At 40.3% G+C, this 20349-nt stretch overlaps 1 protein-coding gene across 4 annotated transcripts in view; it reads right to left on the bottom strand.

Moving 5' to 3' along the window:
- The window catches only part of LOC128029252 (alpha-2-macroglobulin), a 29704-nt gene extending 11110 nt beyond the window's left edge, over positions 1-18594 (bottom strand). Inside the window, exons 1-34 of one of the 4 annotated variants that reach the window (XM_052616907.1) lie at positions 18463-18594; positions 17967-18147; positions 17743-17899; positions 16930-16982; positions 16800-16820; positions 16447-16612; positions 16271-16355; positions 16010-16124; positions 15783-15903; positions 15596-15705; positions 15338-15508; positions 15021-15254; positions 14726-14938; positions 14452-14601; positions 14186-14311; positions 13884-13980; positions 13481-13586; positions 11730-11955; positions 11535-11661; positions 11339-11460; positions 11189-11240; positions 11025-11108; positions 10723-10899; positions 10493-10568; positions 10155-10311; positions 9981-10055; positions 9736-9898; positions 9431-9627; positions 9137-9349; positions 8897-9018; positions 8731-8812; positions 8447-8530; positions 8247-8352; positions 1677-1822 (exon numbers count right to left, since the gene is read on the bottom strand). In XM_052616907.1, the coding sequence (XP_052472867.1) occupies positions 1692-1822; positions 8247-8352; positions 8447-8530; positions 8731-8812; positions 8897-9018; positions 9137-9349; positions 9431-9627; positions 9736-9898; positions 9981-10055; positions 10155-10311; positions 10493-10568; positions 10723-10899; positions 11025-11108; positions 11189-11240; positions 11339-11460; positions 11535-11661; positions 11730-11955; positions 13481-13586; positions 13884-13980; positions 14186-14311; positions 14452-14601; positions 14726-14938; positions 15021-15254; positions 15338-15508; positions 15596-15705; positions 15783-15903; positions 16010-16124; positions 16271-16355; positions 16447-16612; positions 16800-16820; positions 16930-16982; positions 17743-17899; positions 17967-18147; positions 18463-18533 (4371 nt within the window). In that variant the 5' untranslated portion in view covers positions 18534-18594 and the 3' untranslated portion in view covers positions 1677-1691. Of the gene's footprint in view, positions 1-1676; positions 1823-8048; positions 8157-8246; positions 8353-8446; positions 8531-8730; positions 8813-8896; positions 9019-9136; positions 9350-9430; positions 9628-9735; positions 9899-9980; positions 10056-10154; positions 10312-10492; positions 10569-10722; positions 10900-11024; positions 11109-11188; positions 11241-11338; positions 11461-11534; positions 11662-11729; positions 11956-13480; positions 13587-13883; positions 13981-14185; positions 14312-14451; positions 14602-14725; positions 14939-15020; positions 15255-15337; positions 15509-15595; positions 15706-15782; positions 15904-16009; positions 16125-16270; positions 16356-16446; positions 16613-16799; positions 16821-16929; positions 16983-17742; positions 17900-17966; positions 18148-18436 lie in introns of those variants that run through there. The other 3 variants (XM_052616908.1, XM_052616909.1, XM_052616910.1) reach the window with 3 other exon arrangements.
- Between the last annotated feature and the right edge of the window lie 1755 nt (positions 18595-20349).

Here is a 20349-nt window from a genome sequence, read left to right as displayed (position 1 = left end):
AGAGCGTTCTGTCGGTAAGCGATCTGGCTCCCTTTTTATCCGAATGACTTGATCAGCTGGCAAATTAGATCGCTGATTTAAACGATGTTCTACAGGTGTGTTTGTTGTTGCAGTTTGTGAAGGAGGAAAAACAGCACCAAAAATCCAAAACACCACAGCAAACAAGAGAAAAACCACAGCACACCATACAATTAATCCACAACAAACATAAAAAAAGATTAAGAGTACACATTGCTATAACAACATCAATTCCCACAAAATAAGGTTAACCCTCAATCACACTGCTCCACTTGTTTTATAATATATGACACTTCTCCCCCTTTTAACAGTTGTTGTCCTGACAAAAACTTAATGTCCTACCCTTATTTTGTCTCTGAGATCTACGCAGGGGTGATCTCTCTCTCAACTCAGGTCTCACTATGAGGTCTACTGGATCATCATCCACTGAAAATACAGGAGGGGGTAATGACGAAGGCCCAGGATACGAGACACTCGCCAATTTGGGGTTCACCATTTCAGTCTCCAGGGCTTGTGGAGGATCCTCCGAGGGATTAAAAAGGCAAGGCCTTAGATGATTTCGATGAATTGTCCTGATGGGACCTTCTTTTCCTTCAGGCTTTATCTGGAAGACTGGCAGACCTGGGCTTCGTTGGTCAATAACCACATAGAATTGGGGCTGCCAATGAGGTGCAAACTTCCCTTGTTCTCTGCGACGGAAATTGCGCAAGAGCACCCGCTCTCCGGGCAGCAAGGGGAGTTTCTCAGTTTTCTGATCATACCTGGCCTTGTCCCGCATTCTGCTTACTCTAGTTTTTGCAGCCACCTGCCTGTAGACCCTCTGTAGGGTCTGGTGGTGTTGGTGAACCCAACCCTCCAAGTCTTGTCTTTGGGTCAATGGTTGCGCACCGACCGCAGTCTCCACTGGGAGGTGGGAATGTCGGCCAAACATGACAAAATGTGGAGCCAGTCCAGTGGTCTCATGAGGGGTGTTATTATACATCTGCAGAAGGGTCGGCAAGTGATCTGGCCACCGCACTTGGTCCTCTGAACTCAATGTCCCTAAAAGAGACAGAACAGTCTTATTAAACCTTTCACAGGCCCCATTTCTTTGGTAATTCGTTCGGGACACCCCCATGGCTGAATAAGGTACCGCCAAAGGGCCCGTGCAGTAGTGGCTGAGGTCTGATCCTTTGTAGGGACAGCCCATCCATACTTGGAGAAAAGATCAGTTATTACCAATAGACAGAGATAAGTATCACCATGCCTACCAAGAGAAAATGAAAGTCAATTGAAACGGTTTCCAAAGGGTATGACATAAGAACAGGCACCAAGGGTGCTCTCACCTCAGGTCCTCTTTTCAGTTGAGTACAAATTGCGCATTTGGATGTCCAGTCTTGCAAATCTACACCCATCCCGGGCCAGAAGAAGGTCTTTCTCAGCAAGCCCTCGACCTTGGCTACCCCCATATGGCCTGAGGCATTGTGATACTTCTTCCACAATTGATAAGTCTTGCCTTTGGGAACCACAATTTGATAGAGGCTCAACCCTCTATGAGGTTCTTGGACCCTCCGCTTTAATACACCCTCCTGGATATGTAGTTGATTCCATTCCCTTAAGAGGCGTTTGGTTGCAGGCCGGCACATTTTCCCTCTCCTCGGCTCCTGGAATACAACTTCCAACTACCAAACCCTTTATTTGGACCACCGTCTGGTCTTCCTCCTGACAATCCTTCCAATGGTCTTCAGCTTCCATACTGGCCTCAGACTCCACCACTGCTGTCTCCACATGGGCTTGCTGGTCAGCTCTTGTTTCCTGGGGTAACCTGGACAAAACATCAGCATTACGATTGGAAGCGCCAGGGCGATACTTCAGTTCAAAGTTAAAATTAGCCAACTGTGCTGCCCACCGCTGTTCTGTGGCCCCCAAATGCGCCGTATTCAGGTGGACCAGGGGGTTATTATCTGTAAAGGCCAAGAATTTATTGCCCCACAAATAGTCTTTAAACTTTTCGGTGACAGCCCATTTAAGGACTAATAACTCCAATTTAAAAGAACTGTAGTTTTGGTCATTTCTCTCAGTCGGGTGAAGGCTCCGGCTGGCGTAGGCTATAACCCGCTCTCTACCATCTTGTAGCTGTGCCAACACAGCCCCCAAACCTCCCAGGCTGGCATCCGTATACAGATGGAAGGGTTTTGAGAAGTCAGCATATGCCAAGATCTGGGCGCTCACCAGAGCAGTCTTCAAAGCATCGAATGCCACCTGGCAATCTGCAGTCCACTCAATGGCAGCATTTCCTCTCCGCATACTAGCAGAACCTACTAGGACCCAGCCATCAATGACATGTGGGGCCCAGATGAGGGCTTTATGGGCGGCAAATGTGGGCCCCATTATGGGCTTGCACCCGGGATCCATATTGGGGCAAGCCGTGGAAGCCCAGACTTACTAAAAGTGGAACCTGTAAGGGTACTGCATGGGTCTTAATTGGGCAATTCATGTCAGACTCATTTGGGCCCCAAATGGGTCTAAAGTGGGTTTGTGCCCAGGATTCAGCTGTGGATGCCCATATGCACTTTAAAAGGGATCGGATCTATAAGGGTGTTATTTGGGCTCCCACCTGCCTAAAGGGGTTTACATTTATATCACATTTATTCATTCAGCGGATGCTTTTATCCAAAGCGACTTACAATTGCTATTTATGTCAGAGGTCAAACACCTCAGGAGTGTCTTGCTCAGGGACACATTGGTGTCTCTCTGTGGATTCAAACCTGGGTCTCCTACACCAGAGGCATGTGTCTTATCCACTGCACCAACACCACCCTATGGGCTTAAAGTGGGCTCTGTAAGGATCTTTAAACCGATACCAATATTTACACAATATTTATTGAATTTTAAAGCCAATATCAGCCAATAATATCAAGCATCCCTAGTTGTCTAAATATGTGTTTCTGCCCCAAGGGACAGGCGTCTGGGACTGGACTATTATTAGAAGTGTTACGGTAGGCCTTTCTAAGAGTCCACTAATCAGCATAATTCAACACAGCATAAACTTTGACCTATTTTGATGTTTTTTTTTTAACATATTTGGGAAGTTACATTTTTCATTTTCTGCACGCCTAACAAAAATGACTGATGGATTTTTTTGGCAAAAGATCTACATGTATGTGATGTTTGTTCTTTGGTGACTAGCGTGACTTGATATGTATTGAGTTACAATTACTCAATCTCAACATGCTTGATTAGCCTACATTTGGAGTTACTACAAGTCACTAAAACTTGCATAACTCAATTGGCCTACATAGATACTTTGCGCCTCTGCCATGCAGGACCCATGTGTTCCCAGTTCAAACCCAACTTAGCACATAAATATGCCATGCAGGACCCATATATGTGTTCTCAGTTCAAACCTATGCCCAATTGGCCCATGCCTGTCCCTTATGGGGCCAATGTAATCAGCTCATATGGGCATCCTATGTAGGACTGATACTACAAAACCTACATGGGACCCGCTGATTTCACCCAGCCAAAGCCCATGCCCACACAGTAACCATGGAACCCGCAGTTAACCCATTTGGGCCCCACATGTCATTGCTGGCTGGTGAGCGCATTCAAAGGTGCTGCTACTTCTGCATTTATGGGGCTGCAACTTTAAGCCATGGGCTGCCAACTTCCCAAAAACCTGTTCCATATGCTTTATGTGGGTGTCAACGTCTGAGGAGTATACAACAACATCATCCAAGTAGATAAGGAGAGAGTCATGGACCTGCCCACCGAGGCACCGCTGCATCAGACGTTGAAATGTTGCAGGTGCGTTACAGAGGCCAAAGGGCATCCTCTGGAACTCATACAAGCCCAGAGGTGTGGTGAATGCAGTCTTCTCTCGATCCTTCAGATCCAAATCTACTTGCCAATATCCACTGGCCAGGTCAAGGGTAGAATACCAAGCGGCTTGCTTGAGGCTGGTAAGGGATTCTTCTATCCTTGGCAAGGGATAGGCATCTTTGTGGGTTAGTGCGTTCAATTTCCTGTAGTCCACGCAAAAGCACCAAGATCCATCCTTTTTCTTCACAAGGACAATTGGTGCTGCCCAAGGACTAGAGCTTTCTCTTATAACATCATTATCCAGCATGTTTCGCAGAAGTTCCCTCAATTCAGGGTAAAGGCTTGGTGGGACTGGCCGATAGCGCTTCCTGCTGGGTGGTGCAGAACCTGTAGGTATGGAGTGGAGGACTACACTGGTCCGGCCAAAGTCCCCCTCTCCTGCTGCAAATATGTCTCTCCACCGCCGTAACAGTGAGTCCATCTTCTGTTGTTGGTCTGTTGTTAAACCATCACCTTTCAACAGGTTAACTGGATGCAGATCTTCAGTACCAATGTAGTTGGTCTGCACATACACTTCCACCACACCTGGACCCAGAGTCTTCAAAACCAAGTCCTTTTCCCCTCGAATCTGCCTTGGGTCAACCTGGAAGACATTAGCCAGGGGACGGCATTGAGGTGTCAATATGGGGTAAGGATTGAGGTTATGTACCCTTATAGGTAGGCGTCCCTTCACCACAGTAGTGATGGCCCGGGCCACCTGCCACTCATCATCTCTCTCTGGTCCCTCCACCAAAGCACAAAAATCCGACCTGGTTTTTGCAGCATAAAGGTGTGTCCACAGCACCATCTCACTGTTAGGAGGCAAATAGACTGGGTCCTGACGGGTCAACCTGGCCACTCCTATCATCCCATCAAATGACTTATCTTGTGAGACCTTTTGACAAACAGCAAAAGCACGCTCCCATTCTCCCCTTGCTTCACGTGACATAGTTGCACCAAAGACAGTCAGGCCAGGGTGGGCTCCCTGGAACAGCTCTTTCCAACAATGTGAAATGACATTCATCCCTAGGATACCCCTCTCAGCACTCAGGCACCCATCATTTACAATAATAACCCCTTTACCTGGCACTGTGACTCCTCCCACTAAAAAATCCAAGATGGCATAGCCAATATACGGAATCTGTAGTCCATTAGCTGCTTTTAAAGAAAGCCAATGTAGATCTTGTGGGCTTCGCTTCTGCTCTCCACCCAGCCATTTCTGAAAAAAGGTTTCACTAAACAGCTTAACTTGTGAGCCTGTATCAAGTAAGCAGGGTAATTTCACTCCTGCAACAACAACTTCAACTCCTGGACACATCCCCCCCAAAGATGGTTTGTCAGTTTTAATCCCTTGGTCCCCCTCCCCAACCACCTGGCTCTCAGTGGTTGGGGCTGTTAGTTTAACTGCCTCCTCCCCTGTTGACAGTACCTCTGGATGTGACCAGCCTTCCCACAGCCTCTACAAATTGGTTTGCCCTGGTCGTCCCATTCCAGGGTCTGGTAAGGCCTAGGGGAAGCAGTGTAGCGGCCTTCCTGAACAACCCCCCTAGAGGATGAAGGAGAGTCTCTATGCCCCATAATCTGAGGAGAGAGTTGCTGTTTAATCTCATCAGTTATGGTCTCTTTAATAACAGAAAGTTGGTCGGTAATTTCTTTTCTAAGTTCGGCTCTTACGGTCTCCCTCCACTCCTCTAGGCTAGGAGCAACCATGGATAGGTTTGTCTGTGGCACAGAAATACATGAAGCACATACAGGCTCCATCCTCAGTTCAACTTCCAATGCCCTCACTTCACTACACACCTCAGTGAAAGACAATGTAGGTATTCTACGGACCTGTCTTTGAAGTTCCTGTTGCACCACACCAGGCCTCAAACCCAAGACAAGCTGGTCCCTAATGGTCATCTCATCCTGGGCAGAGCCCGCTCGCTCCTGCTCCCTCCATGTGGAGAATAGTTCCCGAAGACGAAGAATAAAAGCAGAAATGGTTTCCTCTTCCTGTTGATGACATTTAAAAAATTGGGCCCTGATCTGGGCCACTGGTGTTACACGCCCATACAGCCTCTTTAACTCACTCTGCAAATCCACACTTGTTAAGTGTCTTCCTAAATTCAGTAACCTCATCTCTCTTTTTGCCTCACCCTCAAGTGCCCCATATATAAAATCAATCTTCTGTTTCTCATTTATCCCTTGTGCCCTTAGCATGGCCTGTACCTGCCCACTCCATTCAGAAAAACTGATTTTACTTGAGTCACCATTAAACCTTGGAATCCATGGGACCCCCATAAACCAAGGCATCATCATTGCATTTATCACAGGCTGGTTAGGTGGAAAATTTTCTAGCCTAGTCCCAGTTCTTTGTGACACATTACCCCCTGGACCTTCAGACTGCCCTTCATTTTCATCTGCCATTCTTCACTGTGTGGTGTGGAAAGGGAAACCCTGTCGACTACGCCACTAATGCAACAGATTAAAAATCTATTAAATTGCAAATTTAGTTTCCCAGCCACACCAACACAGAGAGAAAGACACAAGAAATCTCAAACGGCGTTTTATTTCATTAAAAGCTAAGCTTTAAAAAAAACTAATATTCAAATCACAATCTCCTCCTCAACCCAGCGGAGACAATAAAACCATAACTTGTTCAATATTCTGCCCAGGGTAACACCAATGTCCGGTCTGAAATCAGCCCAGTGATTCCCCTGCCACTGGCAAAAAAAGTCAGTTTCAGTAGGATCTCAAATGACCGGCTTCAACCAAATCCAGGATCAGGATCTCCACAGCGCCGCCCCGCGTCTGTGAGTGGGAAATTGGAAAAGTCATTGGGTAGTTTGCACGTAGCCGACAACTGCCAAAACTCAGATGAATGGAATAACCACTTTCTTTTCCTATACTTCAAATGGTCAGATCAGCAATACTATCGCGTCTGCCACTCTGCTGTCGGCTCCCCCGAATCTGTCACCTTTACAGAGATAAACAACTAAGAATGACTCCTTTAACCCAATGTTAAGCACACACACACACACGCGTGTATCAGCGTGGGAAAAAGAAAGAATCAATTCCCTTTAATCGGGGGTTCGTGATCGTTGACACTGTAGAATCCGAGGTTCCTTTCTACCAGCGTACAGGAGATCCAGTCAACAACAACACATAGGGGCGATAAGATCAGCGAGCGCCCATCCGCTCCAGTACACGGCTCGTTCCTCTTTTATAGTGGCCATGAAGCCTGCACTCTCTTCGTGCGGTAAGCCCACCACAACATGACAACTAGTACGGAGCTGTGCTGCAATAGAAGCTCTTCTCCTACTCCTACTTCTCTTCCTGAAGTCTCTCGACAAACGTTAAGAATCTATTACTGTTATTATATTACTGCTGAGGACAGCTTCCGAAATCTTCATGGGGAAGAGAGCGAGAATGAGGAAATGGCAGGTAGCTGCGGTTTATATACAGGGAGGCGGGACTCCCTGATCATTTCAGCGATTAGTCTGCCATGACGAGGTGGTCCCATAGTGAGATACTGAATGAATGTTAGAAAGAGAACTCACTAGTCAAGCTTTCTCATCTGTCCCTGCCTTTAACGAAGCATCATATGACTCTTTCACATTATTTTAACTGAGTGAGAAAATGGTGGGAATATTATTTATTGACCTTCCAATCTCAATTCATCTTTACTCATTTTCAAAAAACATCTAAAGACTCCTCTTTTTCGACAGCACTTAACCAACTAATACTAGCACTTAATTTTCTTTTCTTGTCGATCATAATCCTAAAAAAAATGCTATGTGCTCTGTATTAGACTAACTGAGACTTGTCATGGCACTTGTATACTGTTGTTGTTCTCATGTATAAGTCGCTTTGGATACAGTTAATCTCCAATGGACTGCATTCATCCTTTTGTACATGATTTCTATTCACATTAAGTATATACATAATATATATATGAGATCATCAATATATATTTTTTTACTAAAATATTTTATTATATCTTTTTACTAAAAAGTTTAAAGGAAAGTACAATAGCTATTTTGTGGTCTTGAAAGTACTAGTATTTACATGTTTTTTACAATGAAAAGAGTTTTAATTTTTTTAGGGATTCATTTAAATCAAGGTTGATGACTATTTAACTTTTGAATGGTTTCATGAATTATAAAATAATTTTGGCCTGAATAAAGAATAAACACTGGACAAAACAGTGAATCATTAAACATTTAATGAGAATAAGATATCTTTATTCAAGCTGCAGAACTGAAGCATGACACTTCATTTACAGTGGGATGTGTACTCGGTCTCTGACTGATCACCTGAGGGAAATGTTGATATGGAGAAATTAGCTTAATAGCAACTTTTGAATCATATATAAATAACAGAGAACATTGCACATAAAATCTTACTTGTTTGGTAGTAATCATACACTTTAATCACAGCTGGTTTGAGATTTTTCACTGGAAGAGCCTGTTTCAGTTTTATTTGGAGATACACTGGAATATTTTTTGGAACCTGCAGGATGTTAAACAGGATCATGGAAACTGAAGATTTTAGATCAATTATTAATTAATTGCTGTAACTTAAGAATGTTGCTTTTTTTTCTCACCTCTCTCAGATACACAACAACATGATCATCTTTATAATCGACCCGCTCCACAAATGATGTTTTTGAAGGGCGTTGAGGTTCAAGCTGTGTGGAAAAAGTAATTTAAAAAATAAATAATAAAATATATTAATTGACACATGCTCAATAGAAGAACACTGAAAAGCTATTTTCTGTAAGTTATCATGCCGTTCAAGCAGAAGTGAGCCAGACAATATATTCCATCTTAGATTGCAGTGAATCAGTACAGTGAATGTAATAATTACTAATTTTACACTCAAACACACCAATGATATATCAGCTGTGAATCCTGATAAGAGTTTAATATCCACAATGGCCATGTTAGATCTTTCCTTTGGACCATTATAACTAGAAAAGAGAAAATATAAAACATCAGAGTTATGTTGAATAAACTAAAGCCATAATCATGTCTTACAGCATAAAGTAACCTACTTCACAATGAAATGTAAGAATAGGTACTGTCCATAGGTTTTCTTGCAGTCTCCCTCAATCTTAGCATCAATGCTGAATGTTTTATTTTCAGTAGGAGTGGGAATGTTGTAGAACTGAGCCACCTGAGAAAGACAACACAAACAAAAACACATTTATAATCCATCTCACAGCAAAAGAACCACAAAATGCTAAGAGACAAAAGAGAGAAGGTGAGTCAGTGAAGCTGAACACACTACAGACCTGCACAGACACACAGGTTGAGCCCTTGACTTCAATGCTGTATTTGGCTGGAACGTTCTGCAGCTGCCTCTCCTGATACAGTAACTTGTTGTCCTGATTGACATCAAAGAGGTGAGTGTCTCCTGCTGACTGTACAGTCACTGTGCTGAAGCCGTCAGAGCTGAAAACTTTAGTGGCGTACAAAGACAGAGCCTGAAGAGCCACCACTGTGTCCTGAGAAATAAATGTGTTCAGTAATGTGACATTCACCTGTTATTCAGCAATCACGTGTCTGATTTGAGAAGTTTGAGTCACCTGTGTGGAGGAGAATCCTCCATAGGCATTCTGCTGCTTCACGAGCCAGCTGACAATCCTGTTAGCAAAGCCCAGATCAGCTGTAGTGAGTGAATCTGCAGAGAGAACAGCTAGCAGCACATATGAGCTGATCTCCACTGCCAGAGAGTCATCAGAGTCATCAGCAGATGCAGACTGAGACCAGTGGAGATGAGACCCTTTAGGACACATGGACAAAAGATACAACAGTAACTCAATGAGCATGACAAAAACAATAGTGCAGTCATAAAAGATAACAGAAAGTCACTGGAAAAAAAATCTCTTACCCTCTGGAATAGCAACATCCTCAAGTTTCTTAAAAAGCTGCAGTCGAGTGTCTGTGTCTCTAGCCAGACTGAAAGTGTACGCAAGCAGAGCAGTGGTGTAAGTGCTTTTGACATTCTCAATGACGGACATCAAGCAAGACAAACCTTTAGTGACGACAGGATCCTGAGACAAAAATCAGAGAAACAGCTGATGTGAGTTTCATTTTTCTATGAGTCTATAGTGTGTTTCCTGTAGATGAACTTACTGTGACTGGAGTTTCCAGTTCAAGTAATGATGCAGTAATGTAGGCAGTCATGGTCACATTATCATTCACTCCACCCTGCAATGAAGGAGAAATAGAAATAAAGACAAATATTAAATGTATTACCAGACCTGGTTTCTATTGATCACAGCAAACACTGCGAAACAAATAGCACACCTTCATTCTGTTGTTGAACAGTCTTCCCTGTTGAATAAAACAGCCGTCTGAATCTCGTCTGCTTATTAACCATTGCTTTGCACTCTGAATAATTTGTGGATCAATAAATATGTATTTCTGTGCTTTGCCAAAAGACCTCAGGACAAAAGCAGTCAACCTGGTGGTGTGTTAATATAGTTATTAGTTATACCAGTAATGTTACTCAAATGTAAAATCTAAATTGACTGAATTGAAAAAATGTAGAAGACAGACTAAAAATATTTTGTACTGGATGCCTGGGTTTATTAGTGTAAATTAACGTATTTACTTTGATAAAAGTAAGAGTGAACTGTATTTACCATGTATTCTCTTTTCCATGTCCAAATGTGTTGTATGCACCACTGTTATGTCTGTAGTTCAGTTGTCTCTGGTATCCTGTTTAGTGTGATAATGGTTCACTTTAACAGTTTGTTTGGGGTGACACAATGTGTCTGACTATTCAGTTAATTGAATGACATTCAGGTGTGTTGAAAAATGAGCAGTTTGTTATCAGTCTCAGTATTTTCTTGACATGATTGGTTTCTCTCACCGTTCTTAAGGAAGCCGGTGGCTCTCTCTCGGATGGCTGAAGTGAGCTGCTCCGTGTTTTCCAGATACTGCAGAATGTAAATATTGGGAGAAAGAATAGCCATGTTTTGTTCTCCACAGCCGTACGGCATCCGTAATAATCCGTTAAGATTCCTCAATGCACGACCCAATATGTCTCCTACAAACCAAACACAAATAACAATACCCTTTTGAAATCCAAATACAAACTCTTCAATTTCTGATTGAATATGTACTAATGTCTGTACTCATTTACTAATTTCTGCTTGTGTATGTAAATGTTACCAATGACTGAAACAGAGGATCTGGCTAATCCCTCTATCACATCTTTAGGAAGAGTCAGATTCACTTCCTCTGAGAGACTGTCACCTGTGAACCAGAGAGACAGAAACACACATCAGTGATCAGCAGAGATACACTATGATGCTATATATTGTCTGCAGACAAACCCTTTGGACAGAGTAACCAGCTGTAGGTCTCTGTCTTTTCAGTTCCTTCAGCCTGCAGCATAAAACAATTACATTAGCCCATCAAACTGACATAAGCAGCTTTAGGGTCATGGATAAATGATGTCTGAGAGCCGTTTGATGTGTGCTGACCTGCACAAGCAGACTTCGTGTGACTGTGTCAATGCGTCCTCTCTCTGGCACGCTCACAATCTCATTGTCACACACAGTCTGGGACGCCTCTGCCTCTGCACTGACTGTAATATTCATGATTCCTACAACACAAGACATGTACGTGAAGATATAAGACACAAACAGTGAGAAACAATGATTCAGATGGGAAACTCACCAAGAACAGAAGGAGTGAGGATCCATTTAAAGGTTTTTCTTCCATTAGCACACAGACAGGATGAATCCTGATCATCGGCGGAGGCTTTGAGAGTGTAGTCTGATGAAGGAGTGGGAGTCACTTTAACCTTTCAATCAAACACATGATTAGTGGCATATTTGATGTGATTGGATAAGACTGGGTCTGAAGTCTCACCATGATGCACTTAGAAAGATAGTTGAAGACCGTGGCCTTCAGCTCAAAGATCTCCCCGCGGATGATGGAGTAAGGCAGAGAGAGCTCCAGGAAGAAGGGCTGGAAAACTGTCAGCTGAGCAGGAGGAGCCAGACCCAGACCTTCGGAGGACAGACAGAAAGCCTCCGTCTCCCAAGAGGTGATGGTGTCAGGAACCGTGACAGGAACCTGAGCTGATCCAGAGTCCCTGTTGTGCAGGATAATATAGTAAGATGTAGTGTAAAACTTCCAGGGGCTGGACATTATGACTTGCACTCATAAAACTACAATGCACACCTTATACATTTTTAATATATATTAAAAAAAATTATAAATCATTTAGGTAAAAACAAGGCCCATTTATCACTTTCAGGCACATTCCTGTGTAAGGTTTTTTTTTTCAGGTTCCCTTATGAAAATTACCCATGGTTTTAACAATAACACCACAAATCATCGTTCTTGTAGCCATCGTAACTGCAAATTGACCATGGTTTTCTTACTATTAATATACTTTATTACTTTTTGTTGCTATAAAAACAGACCCAAGCCATCAATATCCTTTAAAATGACTTAAAATGCATTATATAAAAAACAATGAGGCAATATTGATTGGCTAATAATAACACTGTTAAAATACATAATGTTGGCAAATATAAAATAAACAATTTATGTACATGTTATTACAAATGCCAGCAAAGTGAGCCAAATGCCATGTGCTGTTACACCTACAGGACAATCAAATCCTTGGTGGCCAAACATTTAATTCAAATATTCACTTAATCTTTCATTTTTGGCCAACTTTTTGCTATAGATGACACAGCCTTTATAATTTCTTCAACAAAAAACGTGCATATCACAACCCTTACAAAAATAAACCATGGTTTTATCATAGTAAAACTGCTTAATTTCCTTTTGCATGATTTCTGAATGCTTGAGACTATAAAATAAATTAGAGTCATAATAAAGTTATAGCCATATGTAAATGTTGAGTTACAATTGTAATTTGTAAATACAATTTATTCTTTTACTTTTTTATTTGATTTAAGTTCTGTTTTCACCCCTATAGTAGGTGTTTTTTTTCCATCATCATATTTGAGGAAGGAGGGCACAACAATACAATCCTGCTTAGGGAACCCATTTGGCCAGCAGCGGCCCTGTGTCTGAATTTCCCCTTTGCATCAAATAAAGTGGTATAAAATTGTTATCATTGAATAAGTCCTTAAAGCTGCAGTTGGTAACTTTTGACGCTCTAGCGGTTAATAAACAGAACTGCTTGTGTCTTGCGGAAAGAACATCGTAGCCGGAACTACTTCTCTCTGTTTATGTCTATAAAGAATCACAGTACTGGGTTACTCCGCCGCAGTACCCCCGAAGCAATCTAAAATAGTCTGAATATAAACACTTATTATAGGTGTACCCTAGTGATTCAGGACAAGCTAAAAACACAGTTTGGAAATTGGATTCATGGTGTACTTGCTTATTATATACATTTTTCTAAATTTTGAACATAAACAAAGTTATGGACCGCAGCTCTGATTGGTTGTTTCTTAACGGGAGCGATGCATTTCTGCAAATGTCAATAGGAGCACTCGGAGGAGCCAGAGGAGCTTGATTTTTTTCACAGATTATCTGTCTCATATTCTACTGTCAGGACATAATGACAGGTTTAACAAATATGTAAAAAATATATTTTTACAAAAGTTACCTACTGCAGCTTTAAGGCATGTACATACCCCACTTCTGTGAGCTGCCAGATCCATGTTTCTGGGAAAAAGGTACGAACTGTCTGCACAGGTGAATGAGAAGATCGTCCTAAATGATCTAGGTAGGCAAGCTTCTCTGAAAGTTCAAATAAATGACTTATGCACATGTGCAAAGAACCAGTGCTCTCAGCAGATAAAAAAAATATATTCTTAGTGAATTTCCGTATCAGTCTATTTATGCATTTACTCATCCAAAACTCTTTTTGTTTGTTTATGCATCTGTATCAATTTTATAAATCAGCAAACTGTTATTTCAACAACAGCAGGTCAAAGTGATAGTCACATGATTTCAGGCTCCCTTAAACATTTTCTGCAATTAGGCCCACAACATGTAACAACAAAACATCATATTACAAATTTTAAGTATACGTACCTGAGTGAAAACGTCTGTTATAATAAGTTACACCATAGTATCTCAGACAAAGGGGTTGTCTCACAGGCAAATTTGTTGCCATCTTTAATCCCACATTCTGTCAAACATCAATTACATGATATTTAGCTATTTATTATGAAATGTAATATAAGACTTGAATGTTAAAAACAAAGTAAATTAAAATCTATATTCCTTGGGTATAGTGTAATACTAAAATACTATTTTTCTTTATCTTTATTTTCATTATGTCATACTTTCTTTTCTTTATAAGCAATTTCAAAAAAATTTGAACCATCCGTTACCTTCAAGCTGTCATAAACACGCTCTAATGACACAGCCCGACGAGGTCTAACTTCCAGGCACTCTGGTGTATCCACAGCATTATAAGGATAACCTGATACTTCCTGTACTGGCAGCAGGTTAAAGACCTGTGATGAGATTAAAAAACATTTACCAATGATTAAGTACATAATTCCAAAGGTTTGTCATTGGAAATATCAATCTTTTGTAATGTAAGAGGCTCTTTAAAGTTAGATTTCTAATTTTAACCATGTCAGCTTAATTAAACCTTTTCAGTATCCAGACGTTTTCTGGACTCCATGATCAGGACGCTCTGATCTACAGCACTGAGGCCACACAGTGAACCAGGCTGAGCTGAGAGCTGGAGAGTGTTTTTCTCTCCAGGAACTGCTTTAGCAGGAGAAAACTGTAGTGAAACCTGTAACGACAACAGTAGGATGTGCCATTTTAGTGGTGCTATGATGAAAATGGAGCCATTTGGGAGTGTTAAAATTAAGTTTAAAGACAGCAATATCTAAATTATCCCAGAACTTTTTGTATACCTTTTTTTTTAAACACTTCTCAGTTGTAAAATCTCTGCTATGAGCAGCCACATTTTCACTGGGCAGAACACAGTAGGCCAGAATCTGCACTGCAGGAGCCAGATCTGCACCAACAGACAGTTTGAACGACACTGTGCCACTTGCTGCTCCATTAGAAGACTTCACTTCAACCTTCTCAGATCCATGATGAACGATGACTCCTCTGGACAAGACCTGAAATAGACAGAAGAGATGAATCCCAGAGGAACACTGTAAGACTGTACATAGCCAATAAACATGCAACAATTATACTCACTATGTAGACAATTTCAGTTTTGAATTCTTCATCAGTCTCTCCAACAAAAAAATACTTGATAGTCACTGTAAACTCAGCATCACACTGTAATGGTTGCTCAATATTCTCTATAATCAGTTCACTTAGTGTTGGGGTGTATGGAGTAGCGGGCCGGAGAAGCTGAACTGTTTTTTGTTCAGTAGAGAAGTAAGGCTTTTTATAGCTTTGATACTCAAACTTTGGATTTGCGCTTGCCTGAATAACAAGGAAGGTCCAGTTATTTTCAGTTACCAAAGACATAATTTGATCAAACACTGGGTGCATGAACATTATCATACCATTAGATTAATATCACTTTTAGGAAGACTAGATGTGTTAAGAGAGAAACTGGCCAGTCCGTCACTGTCTGTTGTGAGATTTAAGAGCAGTTTTGAGAACCACCTTTTATCCTCCAAAAGATAAACTTCTTTGTTTTGAAGTGGTGCTCCATTTAAATTTGCAAGTTTGATCTATTCATCAGGAAAAAAAATACAAAAATAATCATACTATACTTCAATCCAGCTAAATATTAATATAAAAAAAGAAACAAAACATACTTTCCCCTCTATAACTGACCCATGCTCATAAATTTCAGGTAGTTCAGTAAATGTAGCTCTACCACATTCATATGTCAGACTTATAGTTTCAGATTTCTCCATGGTGTTTTCTGGGAAAACAAACAATTTATTGTTTAATATCATTAATAATATTAACTTGAATAAGAATACTGCTTGGATCAGTCACCAGTTCCTTCTTCTGTTACTTTCATTTTTACAGTAAGATGTCTTTTTAGGAATCTCTCATTTGTAGAGTTAAAAAAGGCTGATGTGTTCAAAGTAAAGGAGGCACAGCCCATCTGACTCAGCTGTTGGTAGAATACAAACACATCCATTAAAAACATCCAAACATAAAATACAAAGACCATATGATGAAATAAATTCAACACAACATATAATAATACAGTTTCACACCTCAGTAGTTTCAACCAAACACGGTGAAATCAAGTCTGTTTGAAAAGTATATCTCAAAAGTTCTCGGCATGCTTCCACCCTTGCTTTACCAGCAACTGGTTGTCCAAACGTGTATCTATGAAGTACAAGCTTTGCGTTACACATTTGAATACTGATTTAGGATATTATAATAAAAAAAAAAATACAAGTTATACAAGTTAATTATTATAATATTTTATTTTAAAAGTTTAATGCAATAAAACAGAAGAAATCTTAACTTACTTCCCACAAACCTCCACATTCATGTTGCTATCACCAAAACTTATTTCTTTTGGAACTTTCATGGTAATTTCAAACTTGGGCAAAACTGTAAATCAAGTACAGGGAATCAGTTAAAATTGGTTATGAGTGTGGTTTCATAATCACTATCAGATATGCTCTTTGATATGGTCACTTACCATACTTCTTCACCTTAAAATAGTGTGTATTCAACCGTTCACCTATGAAAGCCTTCAGTGTGTAAGTGCCTTCACGGGCCTCTGGGTTCAACTCATGAGAAAGCTGCAATATCCACCTTTCTGAGGAAATATTTGTCCACTGACCAATCCTGTTATACTGACTGTCCTGTTTGATCCCAAAGAACACACAGCGAAGATATTTTAGCTTTAGTCATCTACATAGATCCTGACCATTATATAGCAATCTATAGTCACAGAATATTCAATAACTACTGACACAACCAACATTTAAAGAGCAAATTAGATCAAAATTTTGTTTTGCATGTCATGAACGGCTGAAAAAGTGTGCTTACCTCCAGCACGACTGTACTGTACTAAAAACATACAAACAAAAAACAATTTAGATTGTTATTAGAAATCCATTGTGCACGTTCAAACAATTATTTAAAAGAGAAATGCTGATTTTGCTTAAATGGTACAAACCTTCTGATCAAAGGGTACAAAATTTCTATCCATGGTGACAACTCTGAAATTCACTGTCAAATGAATGATATTGTATAACATGAGATTACAAATTTCACACTTCTCATTTCTCAGATGCAGTGCAACATTAGAGGCTCTGAGAAATCTTGCAAGAAAATGTGATTTTAATCCAATTTTAAAATGTATTAACTCATGATGATTACAAAATCACTGACTAAATAGTGCTAATTTTGTCAGCCATTTTTCATTTAGCTAGTCTTAGTCCTGGTGTCAAATGTACTTTTTAGTTATCATATTTAGTCAACCTTGTCCTGTTTTTGTCCAGTCATTTTTTAGTCAAAATGTCTGAACATTTTAGTCTAGTTTTAGTCAATAAACAATTTTCCCCACATTTTTGTCATGCTGAAGGGTGTAATATTAAACAGACAAAATGTAAATTAAGTATTATTACGTTTGACATTTCTGTCCCCCTCAATTCTGAAATTATGGCTACGTCCCTACATGAGTAACAGTTTAGACATATAGAAGTTCAGTTTAGGGGTAAATATGACGTATTTCACAATTAAAACAAATAATTTTAAGATTTTTATGTTTTTGTTTATAAGCTCCATATACTTTTTACTAGCATTGTTAGGTTCAAATAAATCAAGCAGCATGAAACCGCCAGTGGTTTGAGGTGTGGCTACTGTGGACTATATCTGTTGTGCCCCACAGTGTTAATGCTCTTAAACTAATGACATCACGTTAAAACAATGTCATCAACAGTGTGAAACAAGCTTTGTATTCACTGAACTTTAAATCTCAAAAGTTCACCTGTCTGTCCTGGAATATAGATGGGTTTATCAGTCTGGATCATAGTCAAAGGGTTGTAACGTCTGAACACGACTTTTCTCTCTTCAGTCATCTTGAAGTTCTTGCCCTGAAGTTCTACCTTCATTGTCTGCACTGATTCTGCTTTTACCAGAGGTGTCTGTTGGGAGATGTGTTATTTCAAATCTAAAATGTTCAATAATGTGAATCTTTTCATGCTGACAAACCTGAAAGTTAAAGCAGCTGTGAAACTCTTTTTCAGCTTTCTCCTGTAGCAGTAAAGTGATATTTTCACCATGAACCAGATAAATGTTCATGACAAGGCTTTCATTGGGCTTGAGAAGACTTGCACACAGTTTGGCTTCAGGTCCGGACTCGATCACTGCAGGAAACGTCACCATGAAAGACCTGTTGAGAGAAATCAAAGCAAAAAAAAGGTAATCCTTGCCCATATTTCAGACATAATCAAAGACAAAAATGTTTTAAACAGTTCTGCCACTTTTATATTTGAATACATATCATAGAACTTCCTGCACTTCAATTTAAGAATGTCCCATCTGTGCTAAAAGTATAAGTAAAAGTAAAGTATTTTTAAATTAAATTATTGCATGGTATAGTGGAGCACACTTTCAGCATTTGAAGGATACTATTCAAGTGCTAATTTCACACGCACACACACACACACACACACACAAACCTTATTGTTATGTTGATGTTACTTACGGCCCTGAGGCTTGTCCATAGACAGAAAGGAAGAGCAAAGAAACTAGAAGAAGCTCTTGATGAGCCCTCATGATGAAGGCTGATCGTGCTGAACACTATGAACAAAACTTAGACTGTGACTTTATTTCAAAGGGCACTTATCCCAAACAAGCTACTGAGAAATTATTTGCATTTAATTAATGATTAATTTCTGGTGTTCCCTCCATTTTGTTAATCCTAGTACTAGTATAATATCAGATCATTACTATGTCTTTCCAATTTGTGCTTTGAGCCACTGTGCAAAGGACTCAAGACATTTCTGAACTACTCCTTCTAATATCATGCACAGTATGGATCATTTAAATTCTGTAAGATAAAAAACAAGTAGGCTAATTAGTATAGTAACCACTGATCAGTGATAGTAACTAGACATCATCCAGAGTGACTGTTTATGACTCAGATACAAAGCATATATATATATATATATATATATATATATATATATATATATATATATATATATATATATATATATATATATATATATATATATATGTATTGTGAGGAGTCAGTGGGTGTGTGTGAGAGGAGGGGCGCTGGACGAGTCAGGGCGTGTGCCGCCACCCCTCGCGCCCCGGACAGAAGAGGGGAGCACGTGCGGCCGCCGGACTCCGCCCCTTACCTGGACCCTTCCTCCATGAACACTGCCCAACCCACACGAACCCTGCAGCACGATGAGGACACCAGATTCCCTGTTATTTAGGACACTCTTCCCCTTTGGCCACCTTTTATCCCTTGTTTTATTTTATTTCTGTTAATAAAAGCCTCTCCGAGGCCTGATGCCACACCCACTGTGTCTGTCCTGTGCTCCTCCCGTGACAATATATATATATATATATAAGATTGCATTCATATTTAGGTTGTTACGGAAGCAGAGCTGTTGTCCACATGGACTGATTTTTACAGTATGACATACAAAAAGACAGTTTGGTGAATGCTCATCTCTGCATGCTTGTTTTATGCTCTGTATAATGCGTTTTATGTCTCAAATACATCTGCATATGTATATTTATCTGATGTATGTTATTGCTATCCAACAATTGTTCTGCGGTTACCATCTGTGAGTTTTGAATGTCGTAGTGGCTATAATTTGCATTGAGAGAAACACGTTATCAGTTTTAGCATCGGCTGTATTATTATACTGCGTCACACGTGTGGTTACATTAAGTGTTTGATTGTTTGTTTGATTGCTTGACTGTTTTTAATAAGTAGTTCTTTTTATAGCAAATGTAAAAGTCCTTTCACACCAAAAAGTTTAATGAATAAACCTCCGGCTGAAGGAAAAGTAAAAGAAAATTCACGTCTGCACAATAGAACACATGGATTTTGCAAGTGGGATGAATTAATGCATATTCACATTTAGTCTAGATAGAACTACGTCACGTTCACACAGCGCACACAATGCCTATGTACTTCTGATTTCTCCCAATAATGGGACAGGAGACTTGTCAATCAATAAATGGGAAAACAAAGTAACTGGCATTACTTTTTTGAAAAAGTAACTCAGATATTTTCTTGTAATTTAAAAAGTAATGCGTTACTCGCGTTACTAGTTACTTGAAAAAAGTAATCTGGTTACGTAACTGTGACGACTGGGTGAAAGAGGAGCTGGAAACAAGTGCGAGTTAAACAATTTAATGAAAACCAAACAAACAAACAAGAGTAAAAACAATGCTGGGAAGACGACAATCCAAGATGATGGGGAGACGGTGAGTAATCCGGATGGTGATGGTGAGTTGGCAGCAGGAGAGGATGGCACAGGAACTGTGGGGAATCGAGCCGAAGGTAAGTGGTGATGCTTGTGGAAGTGCGAAGAGTGGATGAGGTTCTGGGGGAAGACACGGACAT

This window comes from Carassius gibelio, chromosome A15 (genome assembly GCF_023724105.1).
Source record: "Carassius gibelio isolate Cgi1373 ecotype wild population from Czech Republic chromosome A15, carGib1.2-hapl.c, whole genome shotgun sequence".
Lineage (NCBI taxonomy): Eukaryota > Metazoa > Chordata > Actinopteri > Cypriniformes > Cyprinidae > Carassius > Carassius gibelio.
Note: the sequence above shows the minus strand (reverse complement) of the source record. Positions and strands in the feature narration are given on the sequence as shown.